Below are 16326 nucleotides of genomic sequence, written 5' to 3'. Positions count from 1 at the left end.
GTGGTTCATACCTCAACAACCAGCGGTCTGCCCAGTGTAACCACACGAGAAAAAAATCACACACATAAAGGTGCATAGAACCACTCAGAAGCCAAAACAAATGAAAACACTGCTGCAGCTAAAAAGGAAGAATCTGTATTTCCTTTAGAAAGTTCTGTTTCAAATGTAGAGAAATTCTCTTTTAATGAGCACTTAAAAATATTACTGAAACCTGAAACAGCTTGTTTCAATATGAGCATAAGGGTAAACATCTTTAATACATCTCTTGCTATTTTGACAATTCTACGATGTTGGAAATTGTTATACATACTCTTCTAAAAACAAGGTTTACTGGGCTGTGACTTTAGTCCTACTTGGAACACTTTATTTTCCTTAACTTAATCCACCAAGTCTAATTATACAGTAAGTGTGGAGAAAAAGAAGCTAGAGTACAATTTCATAGGCATCAATTACACACTCCTAACTTAAACAGTGGGTATGAGATGAAGTTAATTGCTTTGTTACTAAACTTTTTAATGCTAAATGTAAAAAATGTGAAATGAGAAATCTGTGTGAGAAGATTTTGCTCAACTACTTCTCTGTCCTGAGACTCCAGCCTACTGTACAGTCAAGTCATCCGCCAAGTATTTTTACTGATAATTAAAAAAAGGAGAAGCTAAGAATAATTTATAACAGTGTCACACATAAAAATAAAATTTTTGCAGTAGTGGTGTTGCTTCCTACCTTCTCCACCTCTGATTTGGTGGCATTGACGTCGTTATCTAACCGTTCGTAGGTCACCTGGGATTTCTCTGCCTCCTTACATTCTCTCTCAAACTTCCTCTTGCTCTAAAATAAAGAAAAACAGGGCACAGTTTTAAATACATCAAGAAACATGAAGATGTTACAGTTGTTTCACTGCTTTGCTCTGTCTCCATTTCATGTCTCAGTAAATAAAACTGAAAAATATGTGAATGAGAGGGAGATGAATCAGACAAAGAGATAGTTTACTTCCTGCCAGACCATCTGGGTTACATTAGCAGTGAAGGAAACTCAGTGAATAGCTGGGACATTACAGTCCAGTCACTAGGTAGTCACTATTAAAGTCACGCAGACCACACACTGAAACACTCTCCAGCTGATGTGTTGGAGTAACTCAGCTAATGGGATACAGGCCAGAAACTGTGACTGGACATGTATTATTTATAAGCGTAAAAAGCAGCAATTAGATTTGTAGCTCTTATGGAATCGGGGTGGGAAATTATACATCTTGTAATGAACAGATTGTTATAAAATAACTCCGCTAATGCAATTAAATGACCTCAGAAGTGACCAAATGGAATCTGTGTCTCTCTGGAGCCTTTTGGGAGCCAGAAGGACGGTTGTCAAAGGCCAAATGTGGCACATGGGCCCTGCCTTGCTATGGGAGGGGTTGATCTGTGCTTAGCTGTGTGTGTCTGTGTGTCTGTGTGTGTGTGTGTGTGTGTGTGTCTGTGTGTCTGTGTGTGCCTGTGTGTGTGTTTCCTGGTCTTGGCCCCTGTGGACTGGGAAGCTTACCAGGAGGAAGAAAAGGACACTGCTGTCTTTTCATGGTCAGAAACAAATGCTTTCTTATTATATTTTCTTTTAATTTGGCCATAAGAGCACAGAGCTGTCTTGAACAACTGTCTCTGTTACCAGAAATGCCACATTTGTCTCCTGTCTAAATAATGCATGTGTGAAATTCTGGGGTACGTTGGATCCTATTTTCCCTTCAGTTACCTCTGTTAGCATTCCTTTCATTCCTCATGCAAACAAGTATGAGATGAATGCAGCTGGCTGTCCCCAACACAGATTGTTTATACTAAACACTTAAATTTTTCTCCTTCTCCCTCCTCCTTCTCCCTCCCTCCTCACTTACATTGTCCATCTGTTTCCAGCAGTGATCCAAATACTGCTGAGCCTTCCTGCCCTCCTGTAGATGCTGCTCATGTATTCACACACACAGAAACAAGAGACATTTACACAGAAACACAGGGATATACGTTTAAACATGAGCACATACACAAAAATTATTGGTCTCACAGTTACATGCACAATTAACAATCCACTGGAAGGAAAAGAGCTGAGGCCACAGCTGCAGACTTACAAGAGTCCAGTTACTAAAGCAGTAAAATAACAAACTGCATTGAAAACTAATTCCTTCTTACCAAAGCCACTTATTGTCAAATTCTGAAATCTCGATTAGAGTAGTGCATTTTTGGCAGATACCACATTTTATAATATTAGTTGGGAGAAGTATGTGTAATTTGACCAAAAAATTAAATTATGATGTCCTTTTTTCTGCACTTTCAAACATATCACGCAGAAATAATCAGGTGATGGAGTTTGCTTAGTTGTCATGGAGATGGATCTGTTGGTGATATTGTTAGAAATATAGAAAAGTTTCTACTATAAGTGGATCTTGAGTTTTAAAATCAATTTTAGATCTCACTGATTACTTTAAGGTTGTGTATGGCCTTTGTTTTTGCCAGATTTCTCATCGTAGTACTGTATATGTCACTACACAAGTTGAGACCTCCAGAGATTATTTAATCTGTCCCAGGGGCTGCAGACTAAAAGGAACAAAGCTTTTGCAGTCGGGAACCCCGAGGCTCTGGAAGAACAAGCCTGAAGAAATCAGGTTGGCTGAGTGAATGACATCTTTTAAATCTCTTCATAAAACAGACCTCTGTTGAAGAGCCTTTCCTGATTTCATTTCACTTTCCTTATTTTATGCGTCTGTCTATTTCAGATTTTATCACTTATTAGCTTCCAATTTTTTAGTTATTTTGCAATCCTGGAGTTGGCTTTATCTTTTATCTGGTGAAACTGATTTGCTTCCCTATTTGAGCACTTTGTAGAGTGAGTTTTTAAAAGTGCCCTACAGAAAAGATTTTTAGGTTTTTAGCATTTTATGATCAAGAATGAGTCTCCACATATAAGTTAAGCTAACAAAAGAATCCTAAATAAACAGATCCATCTCAAGGACAACTGACTATGTGACAGGAATGAACAAAACAATGTTGAGAAGTTATTTTATTGTGGGTAAAATCCTAGCTCTGGTCCTGCACAGAGATATGAAACACCGACTAAGTGCTAATTCTAGTCTTTCAACAAAAAAATACAAACAAAAAATGATTTTCATTACAGTTTTATGACATCAGTATCTCAGACATGAACAAGTTAGATAACTTCAGACTGAGCCCGTTTGTCAATGAAAGTGAAAGTTGCTTTAGAGCACAAAACAAGAAGAGGGCGCTGTTCTTCCAAAACCAATTAGACTTTCAGGTTATCCCATCAGCAGATGGTTGAAGAGTAAAAGACAGATGGTTAACATCACATCCAACATAGTTATCCTCTTGAGTAAAGGCAAACAGAAAACAAATGCATGTGAGGTGAACCAGAGGATACAAAGGGTAAACAGTAACATCCGTTATATGACATTTTTTTTGATGCGCCATGTTCAAAGATCACTTTGCAATGGCTCGCACCAGCTGCAACACCTGCCACGTGTAATGTTATATTATTGTAGTAATTATTACATAATTACATGAGTGATTAGTACTAATGGGGTCAGATCATATCTCTCTTCGAACTCAGTCTTCATTTTAATGTCATCTATAAGCCTGTAGGACTGTGCTATGCACATTTGCAAAGCAATCACTTCAATCTGTCCACAGGCAGACCTCTAAATACCTGACCACGTATTCAAAACCTATTCTGTGGTAGTTCCTGCTACAGCAGGTGTTGTCATTATAGCATATTGCCACAATTACACACAAATATTCACAGATTTATAAAATTAAACCAACACCAGTTTCTGTATCACTGCTAACATTAATAAATGCACCAAAAATCACTGAAAACAAATCGTATGTGTTTTATTCAATAGAACATGTTGCTGTACTCACATGTTTCCTCTCAGCTTTAAGGTCTTGGCTGTACCTCATCAGCTCTCCATAAACCTTATGAGCCATCTCTTCCGCCACCACCTCCCTCTGACCAGCATAGTCATTGAGTTCATTCAGTATGGAGTAGAACGACAGACATGATGTGAACCTGCAAAATGGACACATGAATTAACACATGATTAAGGCTAAACAGGACATGCTTTGTCTCTCGTCACTTGCTAGATGCATTCGCAGTGACACAGTTCATGAAACAAAGGAGATCCACTACAATCTGAAGCATAATGCTGAGAAAAGACTGTTGAAGATTTCAACATTTTGTTAGAAATTCCAGTGCAATGATTACTTTATCTTGTGTTCAGTCACAGAGTAGCCTTCATCAAGTACCGTCAGCTTTCCCTATTTCTAATGTCTCACAGTAGAACATCATAAAACTGTGTTTTTCTGTTTGCTGAATCAAAATCCATACAAGTCATACGATTCAACCTACATATTATACCAAGAATTCCAATAAGTGCAACTTCCACAAAGTGTCAGCACAGACAAGCTGTTTTTACATTGCTGTGTTACTAAATTTAGAAAAATTCCCACATTTAGAAAGTATTTTTTACTTTCTTTTTGTAGTGGCAACACCTGGGGATACATGATTATCTTTTTCTATAAATCGCATATCTTCTATTTAACTGTCTTCTTTCCTATGTGTGTTAAGGAAAGCAAACCAAGGCATCCTTGTGTATGAAATGTGTTATAAAATTTAAGTCCTATATTTAAAAAAAAAAAAAAAAAAAAAAACATTTCTTGACTTGCCTAATCTCTTTCTCAGTGCTCTCGTGTCATATGACTAATTTAACTGTTTGGTAAATCTTCAGACAGACAGAATGTGTGAACAATATCAACCCCAGTGTCTGGATCCTTCAAACAAACAGTTAAACATTATTTATAAAAGGCCATTTCTGACTTTGCAGACGTCCAATATAATCTTAGGGCACCACTCAAACTAACAGAAATCACTTGAGGTTACTCACCTTGGCTCCTCATCTTTAGGGCGTTTTGGACTGTATTTCTTCACCAAGTTGCTGATAGCAAAGAGACAGAGGCAGACATAGAGGTTAAGAAGCTGTAAGAGATTTTAAGCTTGGTAGAGAGACAGGTAACAACACAAGATGCCAGCAGTCAGGGACACAAACACACACACACAAACCAGGTGTCCAGACAAACTTTTTCACTAGTAGCATCGATGAGACCTACTTTGTCCACTTTCACCTTGTCACGGGCAAAACACATCACTTGCCTCTGCTTAACGATAGACGCTACAATTTATCAATGTTCCCTCAACGCCCCACATTGCAGGCTGCGGTAGCTGCTGCTGCTTGGAAGTTGTGCTGCTCAGACAGGTGTGTGACCAAAAGTGACCTTGAAAAGAGTTAAACTAGGATGTTCTAATGTCAGATTTGTTCGGTATATAACCGAATAATCTCTTTTCTGAGTTGAAAAACAGCGCATGTAAGAGCGCGCAGCTTTTCACGAGAAGACCGCATTTCTAAGTGTAAATACCACAGTACACCAAAATAAAGCACTACCTTCCATAGTGTGGTTAACGCAGTAGCTGCCTGTGCTGGTTAGAGTGACACCAATACAACTTAATGATCATCATGCACTTGCACAATGCAACCACTTAAAATTTTAACTCGCTCACTCTCAACAAAAGGTCGCAGATGCAACCATTTCGGTCACAGTGTGGAGCCCTGCAGACACACACACACACACACACACACACACACACACACACACACACAGACACACACACACACACACACACACACACACACACACACACACACACACACACACACACACACACACACAGACAGAGAAAGAGGACTTCGGTATATTATTAAAGATGATTCAAAGCTTTAAACATCAAAGTCTCTGCCTGTCCATTCCCTCAGGCTCTGACAATACAGACTCCAGTAAAGCAGTGATTTAATAATTTAACATGAGCAGTATGAGAGTGTGTGTGTGTGTGTCTGTGTGTGTGTAGGTGTGTGTGTGTGTGTGTGTGTGTGTTTGTGTGTGTGTGTGTGTGTGTAGGTGTGCGTGTGTGTGTGTGTGTGTGTTGTCTTGTTATCGATTACAAAATAGGTAGCATTTCTGTTTGATTTTTCCACAGACAGCTGTGCCTTTGATCATTTTTCAGACTTTAGAGCTGCAGCAGTGTGTGTGTGCATGTGTGTGTTTGTGATGTGTGTATTCACTTGAGAGTGTTATGTATTCAGAAGAGATGTCCCCCCCCTTTGAAATCACAATCAGCAACCACTGGGACTCTACTGGATTTTAATGAGATTCACAGCGCTTGGGATACACTGGAATAAACATCAAATAAACAAACACATTATCAGTCACCTGACTCTTAGTTCAGCATCTTCAAAGTGTTGCACTGCGAAAGACTAATGTTGTTCAGGACTTCCTCCAGTGAAAATCGAGCGTTTAAAATTGTTAACATGTCCACATAGTGTTTTTTTTAATATGTTGGAAGATGCATCATCAGCAAAATAACCAGTAAACACCACAGCTGAGTACTTCTATCTTGAAACTACAGTCTCAAAAACATAGATTCCAACTTCCAGGAATTCATACGTAACAAATCTAAGAAAACAACATTGTCATCTTACAGGGTGGGGAACTCTGCATGGTGAGTCCTCTTCTGAATGGGTTTCAGGTCAAACATGTATGGCTGAATTATTGCAATATTACAACTTGCCCTTGTGTGGCGTAACATAGATTTTCAGTGTTTGTGTAGAGTTGTAGGTGAGTGGGTGTGCTTTACCTACTGCTGTGAGTTACATCTAGTCCATTTTGGATATTAGAACAGGATATTAGCCCCATAGTGGTTTTAGAATAATATCCTCTGGGCTCCATAAAATGCCTTTCCAATTTTTTTCCATGCAACCTTCCAGAATGTACGCTACTCTCCAACACACCGATCCTCTTTCTTGACCTGCAACACTTGACCACCTTATTTTGTATATAGTACTTTGATTGTTTTTATTTTTTAAGAGTATTTTTTATCTATTTTTATTCTTATTTGCACTGCTGCTAACTGTCGTGTTCTTCCATACAAATTTCATTGTACTTCCAGACAATGACAATAAAGTCTCTTTATCTTTATCTCTTTCTACCAGCTGGGTTCACTTTCGTTCAAAACACCACGCTTATGAGGATAATTATTGATGGTGCAGCCAGGTGGAACAGTGAGAGGATAGCTAACTATGACTGGTTGGGGTCAGTGGTGTAGTCTGTCCCTTCTGTCAGCCAGGACACATAAAGAATTTATGACTCTATGAACACCTAATCTTACACCTCTAAAGACAAATTATTGCGTAGCCTGATCCCAGCATGAGTGCTTTCCACTGACATTATCCACACTAGTGTACAACTAAATTATCAGAATTATTTAGGCAAAATGTGGTGTGATGCAGGCTGTAAAATATCTGATTGGGATTCAGTCTGTAATGAAACTGATTTTAAGTAAGTCAGATCCGAAGCAAGAAAGATTCACTATGACATCTTTGGCGTCAATGGGATTTATCTGTTGTATGTAGGAGTGAGACAAAGACAGAGAAATGGAGTAAAAGTGTGTCTCTCACAGCTGTAATGTAAAATCTTTTATCGTTAAATCAGTGTAGTTATTGTACATGTGTCTGTACCGTAGCTGCTTGGCGTAGTTTTGCTCTATGTCCAGCCTCTCCTTGACAAACTTTGCGTAGCGCTCAAGAAAGTCGATCCCCCACTGAGTGTGTTTGTCCAGATTATCAAACTGGTCCTGAAGATGAAAAACAGAGAGGATAGCAAAAGAGGGCAGGGGAGGAAAGACAAGAGAAAACACATTTTAGATATTAAAAACAACATTTGTGAGGACCAAGTATATATAGCATAGTCAGCAGTCTTATGAACTTGTGAACTTATTCACACAGAAAAATACACATCCTTATGCCAGTGACTCAGTGGTGAGAATGATTAGTGTGTGCTGTAAATAGTGTCTCATACATCATACTAGATGTATTATCATAAGTGTGGGAATTGAGTAATGCCAGAAAGTCAGATGTGCCAAAGGCTAGAGAAAAGCTATGAAGTGAACAGAAAATAAATATAATTTTCTCTCCACTCTGTTTTATTCTCCTCCCTTCTCTCATCCTTCACTCATTTCTTCATCAGGAGTCCAAAGAACAGCCAGGAATCAGTCAAATGCATCTCTTCATTTTCTTTCTACTAATTATGAATTCCATTTTTTTTCATTCTTATTTGGCAGGAGCATCATGACAATTCAATGATTCAATTCAAGGCGATAACAAGACATCTCTATTCTGCTGGTGTCAGATTGTTTGTGTCTTCAGGATACACAACAACAACGGCTCTGATCAACTGGAAAAACACAATTATTCACAGCCCTCTGAACACACACACACATACACACACACACAATAGCAACTGGTTTGTTGTCAGATGTCTATTTGTTCTGACAATATACACCCTCTCTCCACCCTCTTTCTACCATGTTCTGTGTGTGTGTGTGTGTGTGTGCGTGTGTGTGTGTGTGTGTGTGTGTTGCACAGAAACAGGAAGTTTTAGATTCAGTCAGATCTAATAACTATTATTTCATGTCATCTTACAGAAAACTGCCTATCTGCAATGAAGTCAACCATCTTTAAAGAAAACATATCTCTTGTTTAATGTGACTAGTTACATGCCATACACAGCACTTAGTCTTTTAATCAACTAAAAAGCAGATTGTTGGACAGTGTGAAACTCATCTGGCAACGTGCACTTTGCTTGAAACAGTTGGTCCACTGAAGTGCTTCATGTATTACCTTTAATCCTTGCTCATGTCATGTTGTTACCACTGCATGTTGCTGAGAACATTTTTTAGAAGTTCATACTTGTACGTTACAGGACTCATCAAATCAAAGATGTTTTTGTGACACAGCAGCATTTATCATGCAAGAAACCACCATTATATAATACTTGCAAGGGCATTTTAGAGTTGATTTTCCAGCAACATACACTTGCTCCCGGGCAGTCAGGGATTGACACACATTCACAACTGCCCAGCACAAACACAGTCTAATCTGGTCATTTAAATCTTTGTATTAGGGGAAGGGCAGGTGATGTGAATGTTGCTTCTTCACCCACATTTATTCAGCTGAATCAGGAGATTTTGCTGCTTTAGTCTGCATTCTGACATACATTCTGTAAATCCTTGCATTTTGTCACTGTGACAGTTTTGAACTAGAGCTGCTTTCAGTTAACTCAGAACAACATAAATACAGTAATACTAACTGTGCACGCCCAAAATCATGAATCATGTTACGCAAACCAAGGTCTGGACGCAAGTAAATAAGGGTCGATAAAAGAAATACAAGACAGCTGACCTTGATTGCTATCATTTTCTTTAAACACAAAGAGAGCCTGGACAAACAATACCATCAAGAATGATTGTGTCTTTAAGCTCTCATCACCTTGATGTGTATAATGGGAATGCGAAGAGAGAAAGAGAACTTGTTAGCAGAGGTAATTAGAAGAGCAGTTCTGGTGAAAATGATTTTTAGCCTGGCCCATAATCAGCAAGAGATCTCACAGCGTATATATCAGCACACTTTCTGGCACATAAACTATGTGACAGTGACAGCATTTCAGTTCTAAAACCACTTGTTACTCACCAGCCAACATATACACTGATGTATGTGCAATAAACCAACCTTGCTGATTTATCAGTCCAGCTCTAGTGCGATATAGCTTTTGCGTAACTATAAAGATATGGGCAGGGCTAAACATAAAAAAAAATCTGTTTGATTACCATTTTAATATTTTCCTGTGCTGACCACTGTCCGTTGAGGCCCTCTAGAAGGGTTTCCATAACGCCTGTGAGTTGGGGTCAAATTTCCACTGTGAACTGTGGGACTGACTCAAAAACGGGAAACAAGTGGGCGCCTGCAGTCCAAAAGCAGCCATCAGTTAAAGAATATGCTTACTAATTACAAGCAAAGAGGCAAACAAAAAGGACCCCAGCATGTTAAAACAGTGGCAGAAGGAAACATGGAGCTTCCATTAGTCTCTGTAAGACGTACTGCCAGCTTTCTTCGCTGTGAAAGAAACAGCCAAATTTCAAGCACATGTTCTCATTCACACACAAAGACACAGCCAAAATGTGGAACAGCAAGAGAACAATCTGCAGGATGTTACACAAAAACATATTGGACTTTTGCATGTCTTTTTTTTTTCTAGGTCAATAATATCCTCTGCATCCTGCCTGTCTGGTTGCCTCTGGTGAATACCATCAGCCTTACTTTTGCCAGCCTGGCCTGCATACATGCCTATCCGCCTCCTTTAAACAGCATGTCTGTCTGTGGTTGCGTCAGCCTGTGTGCCGGTGTCTATGAATAAGTAATAGAGTATGAGCTCATCCTGTAGTTTGTGGCAAGCTGAGCTCAGACTGGCTCACTGGGGATATGACAGCATCTTTGGGCTCCCGGTCTCTCAGTTCACAGGGATGAGAATGATGATGACGGCTGATGAGTAGCTGACTGAAGCTAGGAGCTACAACAATCTGGTCTGCACTCACACCCACACTGTTGCAGCACCTGCACAGTACTAGCAATTCTACAGTTTCATTTAGCAGACTCTTTCATCCAAAATGACGTACAGCTGAGAGTAGATAGAACACAACCAAGGATGTAGTCAGGAGAAAACAATCTGGGTAAGAGCCATAAAACAAGTTCAGGTGTGATAATAGGACCGTGGTGCCTACAGGCAGTGCAGACGTAATAGAAATAGTTTTTGTTGTTTTACTTGTTTTTTTTTTTAAGTCTGTCAAGTGCAAAGGTGTTCAGTGAAGAGCTGTGTTTTTAGTCTTTTCTTAAAGACTGAGAGACTCTGTAGATTGAACAGCATTTAGTAGCTCGTTCCAGGAGAAGAGTCTGGCTAAGTCTAACACTTTCTATTGAGCCAGTCCAGTATTATATTTTTGTGGCATTCAGTTGTCCTGACAGAGGATAAAATAACGAGACCAACAGTTACCACTCAGACAGTACCAGTCTTTTATTCCTATATGAACTAAGCAAATTATAAAAATACATTTTTAAATTCTAACAACACAAGGTTTAAACTCAGGCTTTTTCCCCTACAGCACCCAATTAGACAACAAAAGAAACTTTATAGTTCACTGACCAGACTATGTACCCAAATATTACTTTTTTTAAAAGAAAAAAAAACACTTGCCATTAACAAATTTCTAATCAATAAATGAAATAATAAATTCTACATCCACTCTACATGTTCACCTCTCACTCCTGCACCTTTCTCTGGGAAAAGGGTGATATTTAAGAAGACTGCCACAAAAATAACAGACCTCCTATCAGCTGATCCTCGACAGCAACAAAAGGTGAACTACCAGCCATGTTATCTGCAGCAGCAACATAACATCCTGTCACATAATCGTCATATAATCACAGGAAGGGATGCCTCCACAAACACAATACTAACACTAGACCCTGCACCTCAGTGCTTTTGGACAGTTGTACAATGTGTACTGAAGTAAGAAAGTACACTTGCACTTCAATAGTCAAATTTTGCAAAATAATTCAAAAATAAAATCAAAGACAATATAAACAAAGTTAAATTCATATCACTATTGAAATTCTACATTTTATTGTACTTAAGACTAACTAGAGCACAACTGTTTGAATAGCCTTCTATAAGCCATACTCAGCCTTTCTCTGATGACCCTGAAATGCTCACTTTGAACTTTAAAATGTTTGTGTCAAAGTAAGAAAAGCAGAGGTGTAAATAAAGTCAATAATGTCTGAATTCCCTTTAGCTGCCTCGATTTCAGGGTGCTCATATTGTTCACTGTCGCTCTGTAAAATGTCTTCTGTGGATCAGACCTTTGCAGATGCAGGAACATATAACCAAGCAGGCTGAATTCAGCTCAGACCACATGTGAAGGTTTACACGCAGGTCGACTGGTAAATCCAGAATATCTGCATCACTGCAGAAATCCATCAGTAAATGTCACACTTCATGTTACCCTCAGCATGAACATGACCCCCAGGTGCATGAACATGTTCAGCTGGAGTAGCTACTCTGTTGATAAGGAAGTTGCTTGTGGCTGCTGTGATTAGATGTGAGTAACTCACTACTGTACCTCTTGCTAATTTATTTACTTAGGTATGTTCACCGTTCTAATTACCCTTTATCTGCACATACTTAGGTACACTGGTAGTTAATCTCACACACACACACACACACACACACACACACACACACACACACACACACACACACACACACACACACACACACACACACACACACGCCAAGTCTTAACACAAACCCTTTTCAGACATGGGGTCCATAACATAGCTGGCTTCAATCTGTTAAGTGACATTACTCTCTCATTTAGACATAGGTCACTTTAAAATTAATCCTTTCTACAAGTGACTGACGTGACTCAAAATAAATATTAGTGCTTAAATATAAAAAAGTCTAAATCTACATGACAGTTTATCAAACTGTCTAAATAACCAAGCCTAGATTATCAATAATTTGCTAATTATTGAACATTCTGTCCAGGTGGGATGACAATCTAATTACTACTAATTTAAAATCAGTTAAATGAAAATATCCAGACAGAGGAAAAACTTAAATCAGCTGGAATCAACAAACTGTAGACCAGACTACATGCATTACCGGTGAATCTTATTAATTTGAGCTATCTGTTTTCATCACAGTTAAGTTTATTTTATGGATATTTCAGTTTGTAAAATAATTGAAACTGTAGGGCAAAGGGAATGAGAAACATATGCACACTGTATGAGGGATGCTTTTGGATCAATATTTTTGCTGAAATGTACAAAAAACTTCCCCAGGTCACTTCACACAACTCCAAACACATTGCTGTTTCCTGCGTATGTGCTAATGTGACAACATTTAATTCACATCTGTGGTGTGCTGAAAACAATACAGAAATATTACTAAGTCCAAGTAAGACTGTCGCCACAGCTTGTGCAGAAAAGTGACCAGGGTGCTCATTCAAACAAGAGCCTGAAACATTCAGATGCCATCAGACTAACGGAAACGAGTGCATGTCTGAAAGAGGCTATAGTTAATCAAGTCCCACAAGTCTCCACAATCTCCACTCTGATATTTAAGTTATTGTACATATATCTGTGCAATAACGTACAAAAATGCCAAAGATATTTTAGAGGTAATTTAGTAAGAATACTTGTCTGTCTACAAAACGTTGGTGGGATTTGGTATCTTTTTTTTTGTCTGATGAAGGTCTAGCACCAAAATGTTACACCAATAAAGGTATCTCTGCAAGTTACAAGGTGTGCACCATTTATTTCATAACAGTAACGGAAAAGTCTAATCAAAAAATAATTGCAGAGTTTCGGAAAAGTGTATGTTATGCATTCATGTAACAGTAAAACAGCAGCCAATGTATCATTATTTGACTGTTTAGAAAGACTTAATTATCAATATCAACCTTAAAAACCCAGCATGAATAAGGCTCTAATTTTGGGCCATTATATCCACAGTGTATCATTTTTATGCTGACACATGCCTATTTGGACACATGCCACTGTGACTGAAAGGCAGTTAAATTTGTTTCCTGCCCAAATTCAAGAACAAAAATGGGTCACAGGTCTACTTCCACGGCGTTTCCCACTGACAAAGCCAGTGCTCTGCTTTAATGAGCTTCGATCCCAGGGTGAGAGAATAAATTAGTCATTTAGCTCCCAGACGAGGAGGGCAGAAGACGCCATGTGTGCAGATTCCACTGCGAAAACATCGTCTACTGTATACCCTGATAACCAATCAGACATCTAGACAGCTCCTCCTGAGCCAACCAGAGAGCCAGACAGCCTGTGAGCATTCCACAGGAGAAGACAAGGTTGATTAGCATAGAAAATGCTGCTAGGACAATAGACTAATTACACACTATGGCATTCCAGAGCAGAGGAAACACACACACACATGCATGCACTCTGAGATTCACACACACATGGCAGACACTGGGTGGGAAATGTCAACTTGTCTGAAACACTGGCATCACTCTGAAGACCCCCAGGCTCTGTCTGCACTGTGTATGTGTGTTTACTGTGCTCAGCCTCCTCGAAAGCAACCAAAAAAAGAGAGTCTAAGAATGTGATGGAGACAGGGGGAGGCGAGACAGGATTTGTGTGTTTGTGTGCAGGAGGCTGAAGAGGGAGTGCGAGGGAGGAGAGGACTGCAGAGAGATTTCAAGAGGGGAGGTAAGAAAAACAAGAGGAAAATCAGAAGAAAATTGGACAGGCCTGCATCTGTGTGATAAACATTGTTTGGTGTGCAAGTCTGTATATCATATCTACAATCTTACCTAATTAAGAAACTACCATTACAATGACGTGATCAAATCATAGAGTTGTGTTTAAGTTTAGATTACACTAATTCATTTAAATATTATCATGGTAGTAATATACATTATTACTCCACCAAGGAACGCGATGGAGTTATGTGACAATTGGTGCATGTTTGTCTGTCTGTCTGTTATTCCGTCTGTGTGCAACATTACTCAAAAACGAAATAACGGATTTGGATCAAATTTTCAGGGAAGGTCAGAAATGACACAAGGACCAAGTGATTAGATTTTGGCAGCGATGCGGCTGATATTATGGATCCACGGATTTGTTAAAGATTTCTGTATCATTGCAAGATAGCAGCACGGCATCACTGTAACTATGACAACAAGTGAACCCTGCGTCAGCTGCCTGCTGACGATCACATGATTGCGATCCTACTACAGATCAACCATTGCGGACTTATCGGGACCATACAAGGAACAATTGATTAAACTCTGAGGGTGTTTCTGAGTCCCATCGATTCCTGCCGCATAAAACACTTCCATAGCCAAGGGCCAAACATGGAAGAGCATCCCTATGAGACAGAAAATGTTCCAAGCATATTCTTTGTTGATCTTTACAACAATTCATCAACAGAACTATGCAGCCCTGCCTTACTGCATGATAAAAACAAACAAACAAACAAAAAAAATACAGCAAAACCTGCCATCTTTAGGATGGTGTTTTCACTCACAGGCTGTTGCAGATTTTAAAGATTGTAAGACGGTGATAAGAAAAGAGAGGGCGAATGCTGTATTAAAAAAGCAGCTCTAATGGTTAAACCTATCAAGTGAGTCAGGCTTCAAATTACAACTTTTGGACTGATTATATAGTTTCACAAAAATGACAATGTTATACCAAGGTTCTTCTTGTTTGTAGGTAATGAGTATGTTTATTTGAAAGAAATCTATAAATCTTTTTTTTATTTCTGAACATTTGATAAACAAAAATGTCTACAACGTTTGACTAAATAAAACTCCAACTAATCAATTTTTCTTTTTTTAAATTCTTATTCATTTGACACTAGTGATTTTCCTCTGGTGCTGTCCAGCCAAACCCTCTTTAAAAAAGGTACTACAAATTCAAATCTGGCTAGAGTAAGAAAGAAGGAATTTAATCAAACAGTTCAAAGAGTTGACCTGCAACTCCTTAAACTGTGAGCAAAGACCAAAGTGCCAGGAGGTAAGCACACATCACTTATACCTGAGTATATTACAGACACACACACACTTTGTTTTTCACTTGCTGAGTGCATCTGGATTTGAATAGACTTGGATTTGTTGCTATAAGGTTGTGTTGAACAATCACCAATTGCCATCTAAGGGCAAAACAGACAAGAGCACTGGCATGCTGTCAACTACAACCCCTTGCTGTGCTGCAGGCAGCTTCTTGAACTGGTTTACAAACTCTCCACTACATGTTTTGCTCTGTTTTCTGAGCACAGATTTCCTAGAGAGCACTCAACAGAGCCTGACTAACCTATTAGCCTAATTCTGTTTTAGAGGGTTTGACAAATGCTTTGACTGCATGGGCACTGTGCAGCGTGTCACCTTCGTTCAACTGTAACCTTACATAGAAAGTTTTAAAAGGAACAAAAAAATGTACAAATAGAGTCTCAGACCCACTTCATCTCCACATGAATCCTGGGATTATGTTGTAAAAAGAAGCCGCAAGGTGAGGCGAATTAGAATAAGATGGTGTTAGCATCATTCATACTTTCTTATAGAAGTGGTTTACACTAAAGGATGACGTTCAACAATATTAATCCCAAAACATGCGGTAATAATTATTGTTGCATCTCTTTCATTTACTGCCTTTGAAACTGAGCTAAATGTCTCATGTTGAAAACTGCTGACTGTATTTTATAGCTCCTAAATGATTTTCATAGCCACTCAACCTAACATTAACTATGCTTGTGGTAGCAATTGAATTACTTCAGTTTAAATGAGCAATGTGCACTGCTACCTGCACCATGAAAA

General features: G+C 38.9%; 1 protein-coding gene across 3 annotated transcripts in view; it reads right to left on the bottom strand.

Annotated features, from left to right (window-relative positions):
- Nucleotides 1–16326, bottom strand: part of fnbp1l (formin binding protein 1-like) — a 58999-nt gene that overhangs the window by 18269 nt on the left and 24404 nt on the right. For all 3 annotated transcript variants that reach the window (XM_035947957.2, XM_035947962.2, XM_023269899.3), the window contains exons 2-6: nt 7616–7731; nt 4934–4984; nt 3912–4059; nt 1880–1942; nt 724–828 (exon numbers count right to left, since the gene is read on the bottom strand). In XM_035947957.2, coding sequence (XP_035803850.2) covers nt 724–828; nt 1880–1942; nt 3912–4059; nt 4934–4984; nt 7616–7731 — 483 coding nt within the window. The remainder of the gene's footprint in view (nt 1–723; nt 829–1879; nt 1943–3911; nt 4060–4933; nt 4985–7615; nt 7732–16326) is intronic.

The sequence above is a fragment of the Amphiprion ocellaris genome, chromosome 2 (genome assembly GCF_022539595.1).
Source record: "Amphiprion ocellaris isolate individual 3 ecotype Okinawa chromosome 2, ASM2253959v1, whole genome shotgun sequence".
Lineage (NCBI taxonomy): Eukaryota > Metazoa > Chordata > Actinopteri > Pomacentridae > Amphiprion > Amphiprion ocellaris.
The sequence above is the reverse complement of the archived record's forward strand: the minus strand, read 5'-3'. Positions and strand labels throughout refer to the sequence as shown.